The sequence below is a fragment of the Astatotilapia calliptera genome, chromosome 13, assembly GCF_900246225.1.
Source record: "Astatotilapia calliptera chromosome 13, fAstCal1.2, whole genome shotgun sequence".
Classification (NCBI taxonomy): Eukaryota; Metazoa; Chordata; class Actinopteri; order Cichliformes; family Cichlidae; genus Astatotilapia; species Astatotilapia calliptera.
This window is the reverse complement of record NC_039314.1, coordinates 19151927-19169355: the sequence shown is the minus strand read 5'-3', so window position 1 is coordinate 19169355 and position 17429 is coordinate 19151927. Positions and strand designations below refer to the sequence as shown.

General features: G+C 40.0%; 1 protein-coding gene across 1 annotated transcript in view; it reads left to right on the top strand.

The window, feature by feature from the left end:
* chrm3a (cholinergic receptor, muscarinic 3a) overlaps positions 1-17426 on the top strand; it is an 81970-nt gene extending 64544 nt beyond the window's left edge. Inside the window, exon 3 of the mRNA XM_026189907.1 lies at positions 14287-17426. Coding sequence (XP_026045692.1) covers positions 14306-16249 — 1944 coding nt within the window. The 5' untranslated portion in view covers positions 14287-14305 and the 3' untranslated portion in view covers positions 16250-17426. The remainder of the gene's footprint in view (positions 1-14286) is intronic.
* Positions 17427-17429: the final 3 nt, after the last annotated feature.

The following is a 17429-nucleotide window of genomic DNA, read 5'->3' as shown; positions in this document are numbered from 1 at the left end:
CACAGCTTGTGAAGCTCAACTACAAGATAACATAACAGAAAAACAGAAAGAGATATAGTGAATTATATCAGTCGAATCCAGGCCACTGTGGGATTTTCCTTCCTGCTGTATCTTTCTGAGCTCCTACTTTTTATATGTCTAACTTCTTCTCTCTGAGCCCTTCTGTCTTTCTAGTTTTCTCCCTCTAAACACTTATAATTGAAAAGCAGGAGATAAAGTTGTTAGCCTACAGGAAGAAATTCTGTACAGAGGATTAGATAATGAGAGAGAATGTACACCAGTGGGGCTCTTCTGATTGGTATGAGTATATATATTAAAGTTTAAGGCTAAAAAAGTGGCTACAACCTTTGTATCATAGTTCTCGGAAATTACCAAGACACTGGAGTGGTTATGGTGTTTATCTTCTGCCACTAACCAGAGCACTGAGTAATATACTTGCTCTCAGCACTGTTTAAATAAGTTTAAGGGCCTCTGAGCCTCATTCTTTGGGGTTGACATCTGCAAAGATACACACAAGAGCCTAACGGTTGAGAAAAATGGTCCAGCTGATTAAAAAAGAGGAAGTTCAAAAGAGAAAACCCAGCAAACTTCATTATTGCTATTGCAGCAAGGAAGAGTTGACTTAACATTATTGTATGGCTGCACATGTACTGGGAAAAAATTTGACTTCTTTCACAGGGGTAATAAACGAATTTAACAGAAATTTAAAAACCCCATTGTTCAGCAAGGTTTTCTGCAGAACGTCAGCAGAGTTACTGATGTTTCGCTGATTTTAGTGCGTATTCTGATGAGTCCAGCAGCGGAGTATCAATAAACATTGTGATTTACACAGCAAGCACTCTGGCAAAGAGTATTTGGAATTTCACTGCAACACTGCAGGTGTAATGTCATCATGACAAATGACACTCCTCAAGTCATGCCTAATTTTTTGAAACATACCAGAGGGTTGCTGTTCGGAAAAAGGATGATTTGTTATGTCATTGCATGCACAGTATAAGTGATTTTATACACAGTATCTAGTATCTAAGCCTTAAGATTTGGGTTTCTAGACAGTATTATAAAACACATGAAGGCACCCGAAGAAGCAAAACGAGATCAGGAAAATATCTTCTCAGATATCATTTTATTATCGCCTGAGTATGATTTTTATGGCTCAGCCACTTATATAATATTGTGTTGTGGTCTGTCTTGTGTCTCACAGTGAGGGCTCCCACTCATATTAGCTGTGTTGTAAGTGCAAAAGGAGTCAAAGAGAGTCTTTTTCCTCTCAGCATGGCTCCATACAGTACTGGAGGCTTATGAGGATCTCATCACTCTCCATCCTCATAATGTTTCTGTCAGTATGCCGGATGGGAACTATTACATCCCACAGATCATCATTCACTAGATGCAGGGCCCCCCATAAATGCTAGCAGTTTTATTGTTCAAGATATTAGTCCATATGTGCATTAGCACAGTAGCTTGCCTCATTATGCTAATTTCAGAATGTGTCTCATGTGCTACGTAGTTGGTTCTGAGAATCCGAGAAGACAAGAAGCCCTTGTTAAATTGATTATCCGACTCGAATATATTTGCTAGTCCATCACTGTTCGATCTCTGGCTTCTTTTTAAACCAACCCTATTGTTATACTTGCCACATAACACTTTTGAATACACTATTTCACGTGTCTCCCTCTTGTTGTTGGATGTTTTCTGACAGACCAATAATTGGAAGCCTCGGTGGCAAAAGCCAGCTGTCTCTGTGGCCGGTCCATCTCTTGTCTGTCACTATTAGCATTCATGGTTCATTAGCCAGCAAGCACTCAATATAAAGCATAATTGTAGGCTATAATCTTTGTTGTGACACTCGGCCAATAGCACGCAGTGAGGATGTTTCAGAGTTAAAGCTCTCAAGGTGTCTCTGTCCTCAGTATGTGAGTTTATCATATTATGGAACAACTGTAAACCTTGTATGGTGCTGTATTGTCTTTTTTGTCTTCCTTTCCCTTTTCTGACTAGAGATTGCACAGGGCCGCATACTTTTTTTTTATCTAAATATAGTACAGTTTTATAACATTGACTAGTGCGTCTATAATAGATATGTGGCTTAGGACTGACGTTGCAACAGAAGCACTCTTGTTTATTTCTTTATGGTGATTTCATGTTCAGTTTTTGTTCCTTTTTTTTTTTTTTGCTTTACTGCACAGTTGCAGTCTGTGCTTATCTGGCCCATGCAGCCATCTATTACTTCTCTTGTGTCTCGTGTGACATCTTAGGCTGACTGCTTTGCAGAACTTACCAAGGACAGCTTTTTCTGCGATCATCTTCCAGGCCGCTGCTTTTAAATTTCCTTGCTTGTTAATGAATGTGTGTCTAACAGCTTCACATTTCAATTATTTATAATTTACATGGATATGCCTCTAATGCTTTTTTACACTAGCTAGAGTGAATTTGCACTTGTTTCATGTGCACCCACAACTTAAGAGGGACTTTGTATAGAATCCTCCACTGTCTAAAACTGTTTTTTTCATTTCATATACACATATACATTCATCTAACCTATTTTTTTTCTTTGACATTAAATGATGAATTTATGTAATACTTTTGTTTCTTCTTATCAGACACTCAAAAGAGCTTTAGACAACCCACCATATTCACACATTCAAGCACACATTCATATAACCCTGTCAATGCACATTCACACAATGATGAGAAATCAGGGGCTGAAGGAGGTGATCAAACCTCTGATTGTGGAAGTGGAGGGTTAGTTACAGTATGCTGAAAAGTAAATGGACTACATTTATACTGTCTTTTCAAAAGACATACTGTGGACACAGACACATACTTTCTTAATAAGTGTATTTTGTCGTAAGTCCTTTCCTTACACATGGCTGCTATTGGGCCAACTTGAGGTTCATCATCTTGCCCACCTTGGAGATTGAATAGGGATGAACCACAGATCTTCAGATTCTCACACTCAAATGACTGCCAATTAATTTCTTTAACTGATCAAAGAATCTCTATGTGTGTGTCTGTCCTTTGCATATATCGATAAGTGTTCATCCAATGTCCTGAAAGCAAATTGTGTGGTTTTCATATTTTGGATAGAGGTTGTTTTCTCTTCCCGGTCTTTTGAGTGTTTCTCCTATTTGACTGCTGTTCTCCATTTTGTGAGTATGGGGAAGAATGACTAACAGATACAGTGAAGCAGAGAAGCAACAACAACAACAACTAAAAAAAAAAAAACACTTTTCATTTTCAGTGATATCTTTGCGAGGGCATTTATTGACACAGTGCATTCCATCCATAGCTAAACCTTAACTATGTAAACTAAGTGCTTAACCTTAAACCTTACCTAAACCTTAATGTTAACCTTGACACCAAGCTATGGTATGTAAATACAATCTCAATGATGGATTTCTTGCATGAGACACGTTTAGGGGCATTTGTAAATTGTAGGGGAAAAAAACCCAACCAAATGTACAAGACTACCCATGATGCTTGTGTGTATTTATTTGAGAGTTTTTTGTGTTTGTTTGTTGTTTTTTTTTAATCAAGTCTGTCTCTCCAGATATACACATCGGGTTTGGTTTCATCTGCAAGAGGTTAACAAAGAAATAGGCTTTTGATACTGAGAGACAGCTGAGACTACTGTGACTTCCCTAGAGAATTTAAGGAATCAAATTTAAAAGCTATTTCAGGCACCAGTGCCAGGTACAGTCATGTCACCTGGGTTGATATTATTGAATGAAATAGGATACACCCACTGTCAAGTGTGTGGAAAGAAACAGGCAGAGAGGGCGGGAAGGGGTGAGGAGGCTGGGTCTGCAATGTTTAAGTGAATGAGGCAGAGGAGCAACAGAGACATGAGATTGTGTGCGTGTGTGCCTGTATGTATGTGTGTGTGTGTGTGTCCACATCCCTGTGAGTGTTCATGTTTGTAATACGTTTAGTGCTTTGTTAACTGTCTGTGCAAGCCTGTCTACATCCGCCAGCAGAAGTGTTTGTACTGTATTATAACCAGTCCTGTCAGCAGCACACCTCTTTGTGCCGATACAGTACTTGGATCATTTTCAAGATATCCTTGTAATCACCTTGTTGACTCAGTGGCCCCTCAAGTGTTTGAGCATTGCCAACTGACAATGCTTGTGTTTGTATGCCTATAAGTAGTTTGGTGAAAGTGAAACACAGTGAGTGATAGAGTCAACGGTTCTTTGGGTGTGCTTCTGTCATGCACGCATGTCTGCAAAGAAAGAGTGCAGATCCGTGAGTTTTGTGTGGCGTAACAAGATGCATGCAGTGCACCCTCCTTCCAAAGGCTTTCATGTGTCTGTAACAGCACTTGCACTACTTCCTCCTTTAAGCCATATACTTAACGGACATAATTATTTAATCCCATGTTGGGTTTTTTTCAACTGAAAAAGGTGATGGGTCTCTATCATCTGACATCCAGCCACCCTGAATTGGGAGCTGTCTTTTGTTCTGCCTCTGCCGCATAATATCCCACTTCTTTCCAACTTGCACTCGCTAGGAGGTGTGACTACTTAACATCTCCTTGCACATTGCAAGGCCCTTTCACCTCCCCTTCTTGTACCCCTGCACAACCCAAAATTTCTGCCTTCAGCATTTAAAGACCCCTCTCTTCCTGCTAAAGCATGTTTACATAGAGGAGAGTGTGTGCTTTTTCTCCCTCTCTGTCTCTTTCAAGTGCCTGTTCAATAGGCAGATGGTTGCACTTCCTTTTAAGGAGTGTTCGCAATAGCCTATTAGTTACATGTGTATAGCATCTGTGTAGGGTTGCACTGAAGTGCAGGCTTGAGGTGTGAGGCAGTGGGTCAGGCTTGGTATCAGCCTTGCAAAAAAACAAAGCGAGGTACTTCATAGTTTAGATTGCGGGAATTGTTAGGAGCTAGCTGTCACTGTGGCAAATTTAATGCACAAGCAAATTTTTTTCCAGTGTCCCACTCCAAAATCTTCCATAAAACTCACCCTAATTTCAGTGACGGTATCTTTACTTTTGTTTTTAAAACACACAAAAGGTATGCTTTGGCTCTCATCCAGTTTTAGATTTATGACAACAATGAAAGAAAGGTTAACTTACAGCATTCCCCCCTGCAGTCATCCTGAAGCCCTTTGGTTTGACATATTCCGGAGCTGTTCTTCTACTGTCTGTAGTTTGCCTTTCTACATTGTTCCTGCCTCTTGCTTTCACATACACACATACTACGCAAGCATGTCCAAGTGTCTAAGAGTGCCATGTCTAAAGAGTTCCAGCAGCTTGTTACAGAGGCTGTCAAAAAGCAACAGAGACCCACCGCAGAGGTGAGGATGTGTGTGAAATCCCATGAGCCTGTAGCACAGGTCAGGAGCATAACAACATCCAGCCTCTCTTTCCACGTGGAGATTTTTCTCCTCACACAGATACTCTCATACAACAGCTGAGGAATATAACAACAAAAATGACTTCCTTCATTCATTTAATGCATTCAGTAAGACTGCATATCCAAACAGTTTTGGCTTTTACAATTTTGTAACCATTAGTTTCTTAAAAGGACAAAATCGACTGTGTGGTTGCTATCTACAACAACACCTTTATTTTCAGTACTTTCTAATCCTGTCTCTGTCAAAAGGATATTTTCACTAATTAGTGTCCTCTGAAACTTACAAATCAGTAAAAGAAATCACTCCTTTTTAAACTGGCTTTAGTTAAAGTTTGGGTGGTTTGATCACAAAAATGACGGGTCAGATAAGGGAAATATCATAATTTCTAGTGAAGTTCGTATTGAGGCAGTTTCCTTATTATTTCTGCATATTTGCACAATATAAAATGTAAAGCATCAAGAACATACTGTATGTAGCCTGTCTTTTTTGATTGACACCACCCACAGTTTTTCACTGGTTTCACAAGGAACAAGTAGCCCACGGATCTTCTTATCAGTCAGACTTTCTAAGCCATGTTTAACACTGAGTGATTGATTTTTCAACCAGCCCCAACTGGTCACTGCTGATGGCCACACCTCTGTGAACCTGGTTTTGTCAGAGGTTTCTTTCTGTTAAAAGGGAGTTTTTCCTTTCCACTGTCGCTAAAGTGCTTGCTCATACAGCATCATCTGATTTTTAGGGGTTTCCCAGGGGTTTTTGTTGGGTCTTTACTTTAATATAGAAACCGTCTTGAGGCAGTTGTTGTTGTGATTTGACACTATATAAATAAGATTGAATTGAATATCCTGTTATAATGGCACTATGCAAAACCACTCACACAATTATTTCACTTCCTCACGTTATTATTTTATCAGGATAAGCTCCTGTCAAACTGCAATCTGTTTATGGCTTGTGGTGCCAGTGTAAGCAGAACTCAGACACTGTTGTGCAGTAATCTGGATTTCGGCAAAAAAACCCAACAACAACAAAAAAACACCTCAATAAAAGCAGATCTCCTGGCTGCCCACAGTCATAAAGGAGACTAAACAAGGTTAGGGCAGAACAATTATGCTGAGCTGCTTCCTGGTGTTAGGAAACTGACAGGATTTCTTCAGTTGTACAGACACTCCTGGTTTTCTGTTATGCAGTCAGGAGTTTACACTGATAACATTAGTATTTACATTTTTCACTTGAAGAGCAAGATTTGCACTTAATGACTAAAATGCTTAGACTTCTGCTAATGTACAAACAATTATTCAATTAAAAACTCTCTTCCTTCTATGGGCTGGGCTACATGCTGGAAAATGTGCAATATAAGTAGACTCAAGAGTGCTTTGCTCAGCTAGAACCTGATGTACTCTGGTGCTTTTTAGCTACGATCAGGAGTTTTAGGATAACAAAGCGGTCCTACGCATGGAAATGCTTGTCTGCTGCGCTGACACTTTGGTCCAGACTGAAACATATATCACCATTAAGTGGTTTGCCATTAAAGTTTCTACAAATGTCTTTGTGCAAATGGCTGCACAAAGACATTTTACAAATATTATATGATGTTTTTAAACACATAAAAATATAAAGACAATACATCCAAAGGTGAAATAATTTGATGGAAAACATTTAAAAAAAACTTGAAGCAGAGACCTGTTAACTCTTCTTTTGATAGCACAGTTGTAGTTTTAGGGCAACATGTTGCTTACTTTATCTTAGATACCTGGTTTACATGGTTTGGCATTATCTTACTGAAAAATGTGATGCTTTTCCTGCAAAATAGGTATTTGCTCCAAAACGTAAACATACACAACATCTATAAATTGAAAAAGGGTCTATACAAAATTTTACATTGTCAGACCACTTGGCAGTATTTCACCTTTTTTCGATCTATCTTAATGAGCCTGAGCTTAGAGAAAGGTTCTTTGTGTATTTCTCCTTACATGGTAGAGGTTTAACCTGCATTTATTAAACTAATGAAGTGTTTTCACAAACTGGGATTTTTAGAAGCTTCACTCAGCCCATGAATGCCCACGATATGATGTCCAGATATGTCTCCCAAAGTAAAATGTAGCACATGTAACCTAAATAACTGATACTATTGAAAGGGTCTGGTAATCCTTCAATAAACTCTACATTCATTTTCATCCTTTTTAATTTATCTTATCTCCCCTGCACATTCATAATGTTTGCTACTCGGGTGCGAGGAATCTCTCACATGTGATAAGGAATGAATAGCTGGCCGCTTATGAGAGGGATATTTCTTGTCGTAAAAGATTTACAGTATAAACAGTGTTTCTTGTCACGTGCCTCCAATAAATTACAGAAACATTTGTGAAATCGAGCGTGTCCTTATCTGACTCACAGCTCCTGAGAAAAGGCACACAGCGCTGGCAGAGTGTCTGACACTCTCATAGTAAATAATGTGCATAATATTATTAAATCCAGAAACACATATTTGCTTTAAAAAACAGCTGGAGGGATCAACATGTCTGAGATACTCAAAAGATATTAGCAGCCTAGAAGCTGGGAGGCTTTGTCAGTCAGCAGTTTCATATATCTTAACAAACAAAGCACACAAGCAGTAGGAAATATTCACTGATGCTGAGGTCAATAAGAGGTAACTGCATTTTCTTTTGTCACTAAATCTAAATCCTTGTCAACAGATTTACTGAGATGTACAGATTTAAAGCACTTAAAGTAAATATATTTTTTTGGGGTGTGAGTATTGTGAGAAGTCTCCAGACTACAGCTCCAAGGTATCACAAGGTGAAGGTGGTGTGTCATGGTGAAGGAAAAACCATGCCCGATTAAAATCAGGTAGGGCAGAACCTGTGGAGGAGGACGTGTAATTTGTTGCTGAAACTGTACCTGTGGACAGGTACAGTTTCAGCAACAGTTCGAAGCTATTTAACAGATTAAAGATATGCCAGACTAAAAATCTGTGAACTTCAGAGTTGACTTGAGAGCATTGCTCATGGACTCCCAGCAAGTCTGTTTGTTGCCAAGGAAGCACTAAATGCTTCTTTTTGTCAGCAGTGAGTACCTGACAGATGGCCTTGCGCTGTTTCTCAACCCTAGCCACCATCTTCTGGCAGCAACCCCCTGCTCTCCAGCTTGTGATGGCTTTAGCTCATCCTGTGCCACCACAACATCCCTTTTCAGGAGGAACAAGGCCAGTTTCCACTGTTGTTCCATGCCAAAACACAATTATATATAAATAAAATAATACAATTATATTGTTATTTTCTATTTAGCTTAGTACAGTTACTCAATTTAACAGGAAACATGCCATTTACTATCACAAAAACATTCTGTGTGATTTATTAGTGTCTGTTATGTCTGAATGTATTAAATTAAGTTTTTTACATCAAGCCTTGGCTTAATACTTTTCATGAACAACGGTGCTATTGAGCTTTGTTTGAAATGATAATTAATAGATGACTGTCTTTCTTAAAAACTAAGAAAGTAAATGCTTCCCCTATAATGTCGTTGGAAAATTGGGTGTTTATGTCAGAGTGCCTCTGATGTTTCACCATATCTGAGGTGGTGAAGAATAACAGACTTGTGCTTTGTATACAGCGAAAGTAACTTCATGTGTGGAAAAAAATGCTTCAGGTTCACTTTTAGAGATATATGGAGCACTCGTATTTAATTGTGCTGCATGGCACAATATCCTTGCAGAGGTGAGCGTATTCCCAAGTTATCTGATTACTACTTGGGTTACCAAAAGTCAGAGTCTTTTGTGGGTTGTATGACTCATACTGTAAATGTTGTTCACAATATCTCCAAGGAAACCATTGATCTCTATAGGTATGTAAGACCATTACATGTTTCCCATATGTGGTAGTGACTGTGAGCATCTCAGTGTGACTCATCAAGCTGAGATTTGGTCTACACATGCACAGTAGAGCAAACTATAGACCATAGTAACTACAGACTGCATTGTAGAGCTAACTTTTTTTTTGTCAATGCCAAAACATTTAGAATTTTGGCATATGTTTGAGATGCTCCTTTCTTTAATTCTAATTTTAGGAAATGGAGCTGTGAATTGTTATTGTTAGGTGAAGCAATATCAAGTGTAAAATACTATATTTGTGTGACAATATTCTAGTCTTTATTCACAAGTTTACTGCACCATATACGATAGTTAAAATTCACAGAGCAGTTAGTTTTTGGACACTACTTACCATCATGTTCTCGTTATGTAATATCTCACAATCCCACTTTGTGGGACAGCACAATTTTTTTTTAATGATTTAGGAATTGTTCTCAAAATGAAACAGCCTCATGAGATTTAATTGAAGTTGTGGCTTTTAGTACATGGTTAATGTGTCTCTGCAGTGGTAGCAGTGATGTCTCACAGCAACAAGGTTTTGGGTTTGAACCTGCTGGCTTGCTGCTGCCTTTCTGTGTGGACTTTTCATGTTCTCCTTGTCCGTGTGTCAGGTCCCTGCAGGTACCCTGACTCCCAACACTCACGCACTTAGTCCAAACACATGTGTCTTAGGTTATCTTGTGATCCAAATTGTCTATAGGTTCAAATGTGTGTGTGTGTGTGTGTGTGGTTGTCTGTCTCTCTGTGCTTGTCCTGTGATAGACTGGCAGCCAGTCCAGACCCTTTCTCATCTCCAGTGAGAGCCCCCTACAGCCATGAATTTGGACAAGCGGTTAAGATAATTGATGAATACTGTATCTGTGTTTGAAGTTCTGAGTCGCTCTTGATGTCTGCCTTCTTCTTCACAAGGCAGAAATCTGCAAACTATATGACAATGCAGTGCTGCCCAGCCAGTGATTGTTATCACAAAACTATTGGTTACTGCTGTCGGGCTGGCTGAATATGTATGCATTTTGACTGTAGTGGCTCTGTTAAAATTGAAATGTGTGACAGCTTGAGTAATCTTGGTTTTCTTTGCCAGTGTCTCTTTTATTTTGAAGAAGAGGTTGTGTCTGGTTCTGCTTTGTTTGTCAGTATTTTATTTGCATTTTTGTGGTGTGTGTTCAAGTTATTAAAGTTAAAAATCTAGGCACTTCTGGGGCCAGAGTGACCAAAATTCAAATTACAGCAGCTTTAACCTTCATTAAAAGTGCTTGTCAGTGTGACTCATCCTTGGTGGAAATAGTTTTTGGCCATATCACTACTATACTAAAAATAGTAAGCTGAAATGGCCGTATATTAGTCATCCAATCATTTAGATGGATTCTTGGACCCAACTTGGATTGCGCTGTCAAACCCTGCTGGGACAAATGCCTGAAAATGTCAGGGAACAAGTTGTGTTGCACCTCAGTAAACGAGTATCGATCTTCCTTTGTACCTGAAGCTATCACACCTACGTGCCCTGGAGTCAAACTTAAGACATAGAGCTTAATGTTGACTTGGAGAAAACAAGACAAATACAGTATAATGGCTTCTCTGTAATGGCAGCTGTTGGCAGAGTTTTAGCCCACCTATGTTGGAAAAGGATACTGTCGTCTGGCTCATACATTTTTCATTTGAAGAGGGGTGATTATATTTTTTTGAGAGGAAAACAAACATAAAAACCACTCTCACTTATTTTGCTCCCAGCAGAATGTAGATGTAAATTTGTGGTAAATAACTAATGCAATCGGAGGCAACAACAAAACATAATTGTTCCGTTCATAATTATGTTTGTTCTGTAAGACAATTGCCTGATATCAGACAGAATTATCATCTGAACATTGGTTTATTGTTGCACAGGAAAGCTGAGTATTAATAAACACACAATACTCTCTCTCTCTGATTGATATATATATATATATATATATATCCATAGGTCCCTCATCCTATTCATGTAGCCCCTTCCGCCGGGGTTACTTGCGTAGTAGCATTCCAACAACGCCCTGTTTTCGTCCCTTGCCCACGATGCTTCTTGTTCCAGTAGCCCATTTTCGTCAGGGTGCCCTGGTTCCTCAACACCTGACGCGGACCTTGTTGATCCGGGCGACGTCCGAGCCGGCATGCCTTCATATTTATCTGTCTCGCTCATGTCTGCGGTAGGCTTGCTTAGCATAGGGGGTCTAGCCTTAGGACCCTTACTGGATACAGACGCCCCAGGCAGGAATCGAACTTGCGATCCTCTGTTCCAAAGGCGTGTAGTTTAACCACTACGCTATCCAGCTGCTATGAAGGGTGAAGGTAACGGTGGTCCCCGTGGTAATCGGAGCACTAGGTGCGGTGACTCCCAAGCTAGGCGAGTGGCTCCAGCAGATCCCGGAATACATCGGAGATCTCTGTCCAGAAGAGCGCAGTCCTGGGAACAGCTAAGATACTGCGCAGGACCTCAAGCTCCCAGGCCTCTGGTAGAGGACCGAGCTTGAAGGATAACGCCGCAGGGGCGTGCTGGGTGTTTTTTATATATATATATATATATATATATATATATATATATATATATATATATATATATATATATACACACACACACTGTACACATCTATGCTGTATAATTGACTGCATATCCAATTAGATAGCCATAAATTTCTCCTATTAGTGTGATTGAAGGATTATGTACACTGTTGTGTCAGTGTGACGAGGGGCTTGCAGACCCATCAGTGCCAACACTGATTTATTGTGTAACTCTCAAAAAGAGACATGGACAGGTACAGCAATTCTGACATTTGGCCTGTTCCCATAGGATCCAGCCTTTTCTCTCTTCCTATGTCTGCATTACACCAAACAGTATACTATTTATTTATTTGAGTAATAATGCTGATTTTGTTTGAGTATTGTGTTCAGATATTGATATTTTTTAAAAAGAAAGTGAACAATGTGTATATATAATGACATAGAAATAGAAACAGAAATTTAGTCAATATATTGCTGTGATCACCAAACAAACACATTTTGCACTGGTAAGTAAAGTTAAATGTTATTTATTTTGCATTAGTAACACATTGCATACATGCCCAGTACAATTTAATTTGTAAAATGTTAAAAGTTTGCCAACTCTAGGAAAGTTTTTTTCCCCCCTCAAAGGCATTGTTGTTTTTGTATTTGGCTGCTTTTGCTTTTCATATAGCCTGCTGTAATTTATTACATTGCTAAATTTAATGTGTGAATCTGTGCATACTGCAAATTTCTATGCAAATATGGTGCACACGATGCCTTTCGGTGAAAATGATATGCCCTGCACTGTCACGTAAAGCGTATATGAGTGAAACATGACGGCATTCTATCCATGGATGAGCATGGATGAAGTGATGCGTGTTCACAGCAAAGACAGCAGGGAGCTTTTTCATAATAGTAGTAGCGGTGTGCGGCTCTCGGTGTCACAAATGGCTATGAGACGCTGTTGGCTACTGGGGTTCTTTAACAGCTCTGTGGGAGGTCTGAGATTCTGTGTAGGCACAGGTACAGCACTCGGCTTCAAATACCTTTCCCTGTGGGATGAATACTGTGTGCACGATTGTCACTTTAAACATTATACAACTGCTATATTCGTGCTTATATATTTGTGTACATAGTGTCTATAGGCATGTGGATTTGGTGGTAAGGGGTAATATGTTTTTCCTTGTTGAAACATTGTTGTAAATGTCAGCAGAAGAAAACACTACTCCCATGGCTTTCACAATAAAAAGCAAGCGGGGGTAATGTGCGGCACTCTGTATAATCACAGCTGTGTACTGAGTATTGATTACTACACTTGTCAGGCAACAAAAAGCTACAGTTTTCATATGTGCTATTTGATGTTTGTATCATCAGACACATGTGTAAACTATCTGAATCCCTAGCTGTAAGTCCAAACTGATTTGCCAGTAATTTAAAAAGCATGCATCTAAATCCATTCACCTCAGCAGTTGTGCGTTATTGCTCAGCGAAACTCGAAGAGAATAGAACATGCTGGTTTAGAAATTGGAGGTCTTCATCTCGTTATCCAATTATCAGTAACTGCTTTGACAAAAACAGCAGGATCTTTCATTTAATGTTTGCCCTTTTATTGCAAAGTCATCTTGAATTGAACTAAAAACAGTGCATATTCACATATTCTTTGTGACTACGGCGGCATTAGCTCCTCTGGTGCTCTTTTCTCCATGTTTCACCATTAGGTTTTGTCTGTTGATAGCTTTATCTATCTAGGATCTATCTTTTCTTTCTTAGAGGGCTTTTGGAAGACCAGATCAATGCTGATGTCTAATTAGCGAGCAGGAAAAAAAATCGCTGCTCAGACAGGGAAAAGGTGCCAGAATATCTCCTAAAGTTCATTCCTCCTGCTTTATTCAAACCCCTACTTGTTATAACTTTTACCAGACTTTGACTCAATAAATATAAAATTGCCATTATCACAAAACGGTTTCCCTTTGTAGACTAGCGACATATATGAGTGTTAAATTTTGAATGTAACCACTGTGCTAACTCCATTTATGGTCTGTAAGCAGAAAACCATCAGGTACAAGGGTCTAATGTGATGTAGTGTTTAGTTTTAACACAGTCCTTATAGACTAGGCAACAACGTGAAAATGCATTACCCGTGTCTAAGTTAAATATATCTGCAATTTTATTGGGTCTCATAAGAAACAGCTCTGATTGCACTCTTACTATCATTGTTGACCATCTACCTATGTTAATTCAGCATCAAGGTATAATTTGATATGTATTGCTTGTAGCATTTAAAGTGTACACAAAGATTGTGCGCAAATAAAATTAAGGGTGACTGCTTTAAAGGAAACATCCAAACATCTTTGGCTAGCCAAACACCCAGTTTTGTAGAATGGGTTTGTAGCCTCACCTAGTGGATATGAATAGGAATATCAGCTACCTTCTCAAATTTTGTTCTTTCTGCCACTCTTTTCTTTTACACTTGTCTATTTTCCCTTTTGTGCCCCTTTCCCCTCCTCTCTATGTCCCTTCCTACCTCCCTTTACTATCTTTCTCTTTAGAATATGCCAGAACATAACAATGAGCTCCAACAGCACAGATCCTGGTCTTTTCCTGACTGCCAGCACTCTACCACCATTGGCTGCAGCCTACTCACAGTCCAATGCACCCTATCAAGGAGGAACTGGAGGAACGCCCGTGGTTTATCATGCTATGGATGATAATTCCTCTTCTATCAGCAAGCTCTTAAACTCCACATTAGAACCCCAAAATGGGACTGCAACGGCAGCCCCTGATCCCTTGGGTGGCCACGCTGTGTGGCAGGTTGTCCTCATTGTCTTATTGACTGGCATGCTGTCACTGGTCACGGTCATTGGGAACATCCTGGTAGTAGTATCCTTCAAGGTTAATCGCCAACTAAAGACAGTCAACAACTATTTCCTGTTGAGCTTAGCTGTGGCTGACCTCATCATAGGGGTCATCTCCATGAACCTCTACACAGCTTATCTTGTGATGGGCTACTGGGCCATGGGCAACTGGGCATGCGACCTGTGGCTGGCTATAGACTACGTGGCAAGCAATGCATCTGTTATGAACCTACTGGTCATCAGCTTTGACCGCTACTTTTCAATTACTAGGCCTTTGACCTACCGGGCCAAACGGACCACAAGGCGAGCTGGGATCATGATAGGCTTAGCCTGGTTTGTTTCTCTTGTCCTGTGGGCTCCGGCCATCCTGCTATGGCAGTTTCTTGAGGGTAAAAGGACAGTGCCCTCAGGGGAATGCTACATTCAGTTCCTTTCACAGCCTATTATAACCTTCTGCACAGCCATGGCGGCATTCTACCTACCTGTGACAATAATGAGTGTTCTCTACTGGCGCATTTACAAGGAGACCCAGAATCGTTCAAAAGAGCTAGCTGGGTTGCAGGGCTCGGGTGGAATAGGAGCAAGAGGTGTAAACGGTGGGGGCGAAAGAGCCCGTTTTGTCCATCAGACAGGAAGTTCTAGAAGCTGCAGCAGCTATGAGTTGACCAGGCTCTCTAGGAGAAAGAGCACATGTCGGGAACTGGTAGGCCGCTTCCACTGCTGGCCCGGTGTTCGCTCTTGGAGACCTGGTAGTATGCGACAGGGAGATGGTGATCCAGATCAGAGTAGCAGTGACAGCTGGAACAACAATGATGCTGCAGTCTCTTTGGACCAGTCTGGGTCTTCAGAAGATGAGGACTGTGGAGGTAGAGATATGATTCCACAAAGTCATGCTATTTTCTCCATTGTTCTTAGCCTTCCTGGCATAAAAGCTGCTGTTAACTCCCAGCTAACCTCATGTGAGGATCTGGATGGAGCCTCAGAGGAGGATCCCCTTAGAGCAGCAGAGTATAATCGAGACAGTCTTTCATCAGTAGCTCCAAACACAATAGCCACTGTTACTCCGGAAGGGCAAAACAGTTCAGAAAATAACTACCACCAACGCTTCTGCTCACGCAAAATTCAATCATTGTCTTCCATCCAGGCTACTTCTAACCATAGGTCTCTGGATGGTACCCCAGTAACCACTACCACTGCCTCTGACAGTACTACTACCAGCACAACCACTAAGTCCCCCTCAGGTCCAATGTCCTTCAAGGAGGCAGCTCTGGCAAAGCGTTTCGCTGCCCGAGCCCGGACTCAGATCACCAAAAGGAAGCGGATGTCCTTGGTAAAAGAGAAGAAGGCAGCTCAAACTCTCAGTGCCATCCTCTTTGCATTCATCATCACATGGACACCTTACAACATCATGGTGCTCATCAATGCTTTCTGTAAAACTTGCATCCCAGAAACTCTGTGGGCAGTAGGTTACTGGCTATGCTACGTCAACAGCACAGTCAACCCCATGTGTTACGCCCTGTGCAACAAGACTTTTCGTACAACATTTAAGATGATACTGTTGTGCCGCTGGGACCAGAAAAAAAGGAGGAAGCAGCAGTTTCAGCAAAGGCATTCTTCAGTGGTCTTTCACAGGAGAATTCCCAGGGAGTCTACGTAAAGGACGGAAAGTTAAGATTGCTTGTAACAGAAATCAAAAATGTAACACAGAAAGAAAAGAAAGAAACATACATTTAATTGTTTCTGTGGAGTTTCTTTATCTAGAGATCTTTAATGTTTTATTCTGCTATGTCAAACACAGCAACCCGATGTGGTGGTTTTGCAGTATGTGCTTGTGTTGGTGCATCCATTAAGCAAAGCCGTATATGTGTGTGAAGGTTTGCGTAAGGTGAGGTTCAGACATGAAGGTTGTGACTGTCCTTGAAGAACTTTTTATCATTTCATGCAAGTACAGCAGCAAGAAAGTGAAGTGAGTGGACAATACTCGAAAAGGGCTTAAAAAACAAATTGCAGGAGAAATACTGAAGTGCAATTGATGCAAATAGAGAGGATGTTGTCACAGAGTTGGGGATTACACTTTTCTGATCATTTCTCTCTGTGGGTAGTTTGCTCTGTAACATTCAGAGTGGATTTGCATTTTAAATAAAACTATATATATATATTAAAAAAAATGTTCACAGGCTTCTACATTTTATTAATTTGCCCAGTCATCTTTTTGACTGGTATGCAGTTTTATTAAAGGTTCGGCACATAGCGTTTCTACATGTGCTCCTTTGTCAGTGTCTTTAATGAAATATAAAAAGTTCTTAAATTTTGTCCATACAGTCGACAGAAAACTGTTATTTTTGTGATTTTGGTTTTTGGTTTTCTAGAGATTTTGAGCCAGTCTGAAAATGATCCTTTTGACGAACTGAGTTGTGAATATTTTGTGTGGCACCACAGTCAGTGAACTGCTGTTGTGTTCAATGTGATTGTTGTGGTTTGTATGGTGGAGATAATAAGTACAATGGTTGTATTTTATGTACTTGCAATTTTCTGTCAAGTAATGATTATACAGTAATTATATTCCGTTTGTGTACATTTGGATATTTCTGAATATGATACACAAAGATTGCACACACACAAACACACTCACACACAAATATGTCCATTTGTTTAAAAAAGTGTGTTTTGATCTTACGTTATCTTTTGAATTTCCACAAAATTTCACATCTAACAACTCTTTTGTAAAAGGATGGCAATCTTTGATATAGTGGAACAATGGCGACCTCTAGTGGTGTACAAAAAGATCTGTTGCTCAAGCTGTTAACAGTTTAACTTCCACACTGCAGTATCAAAAT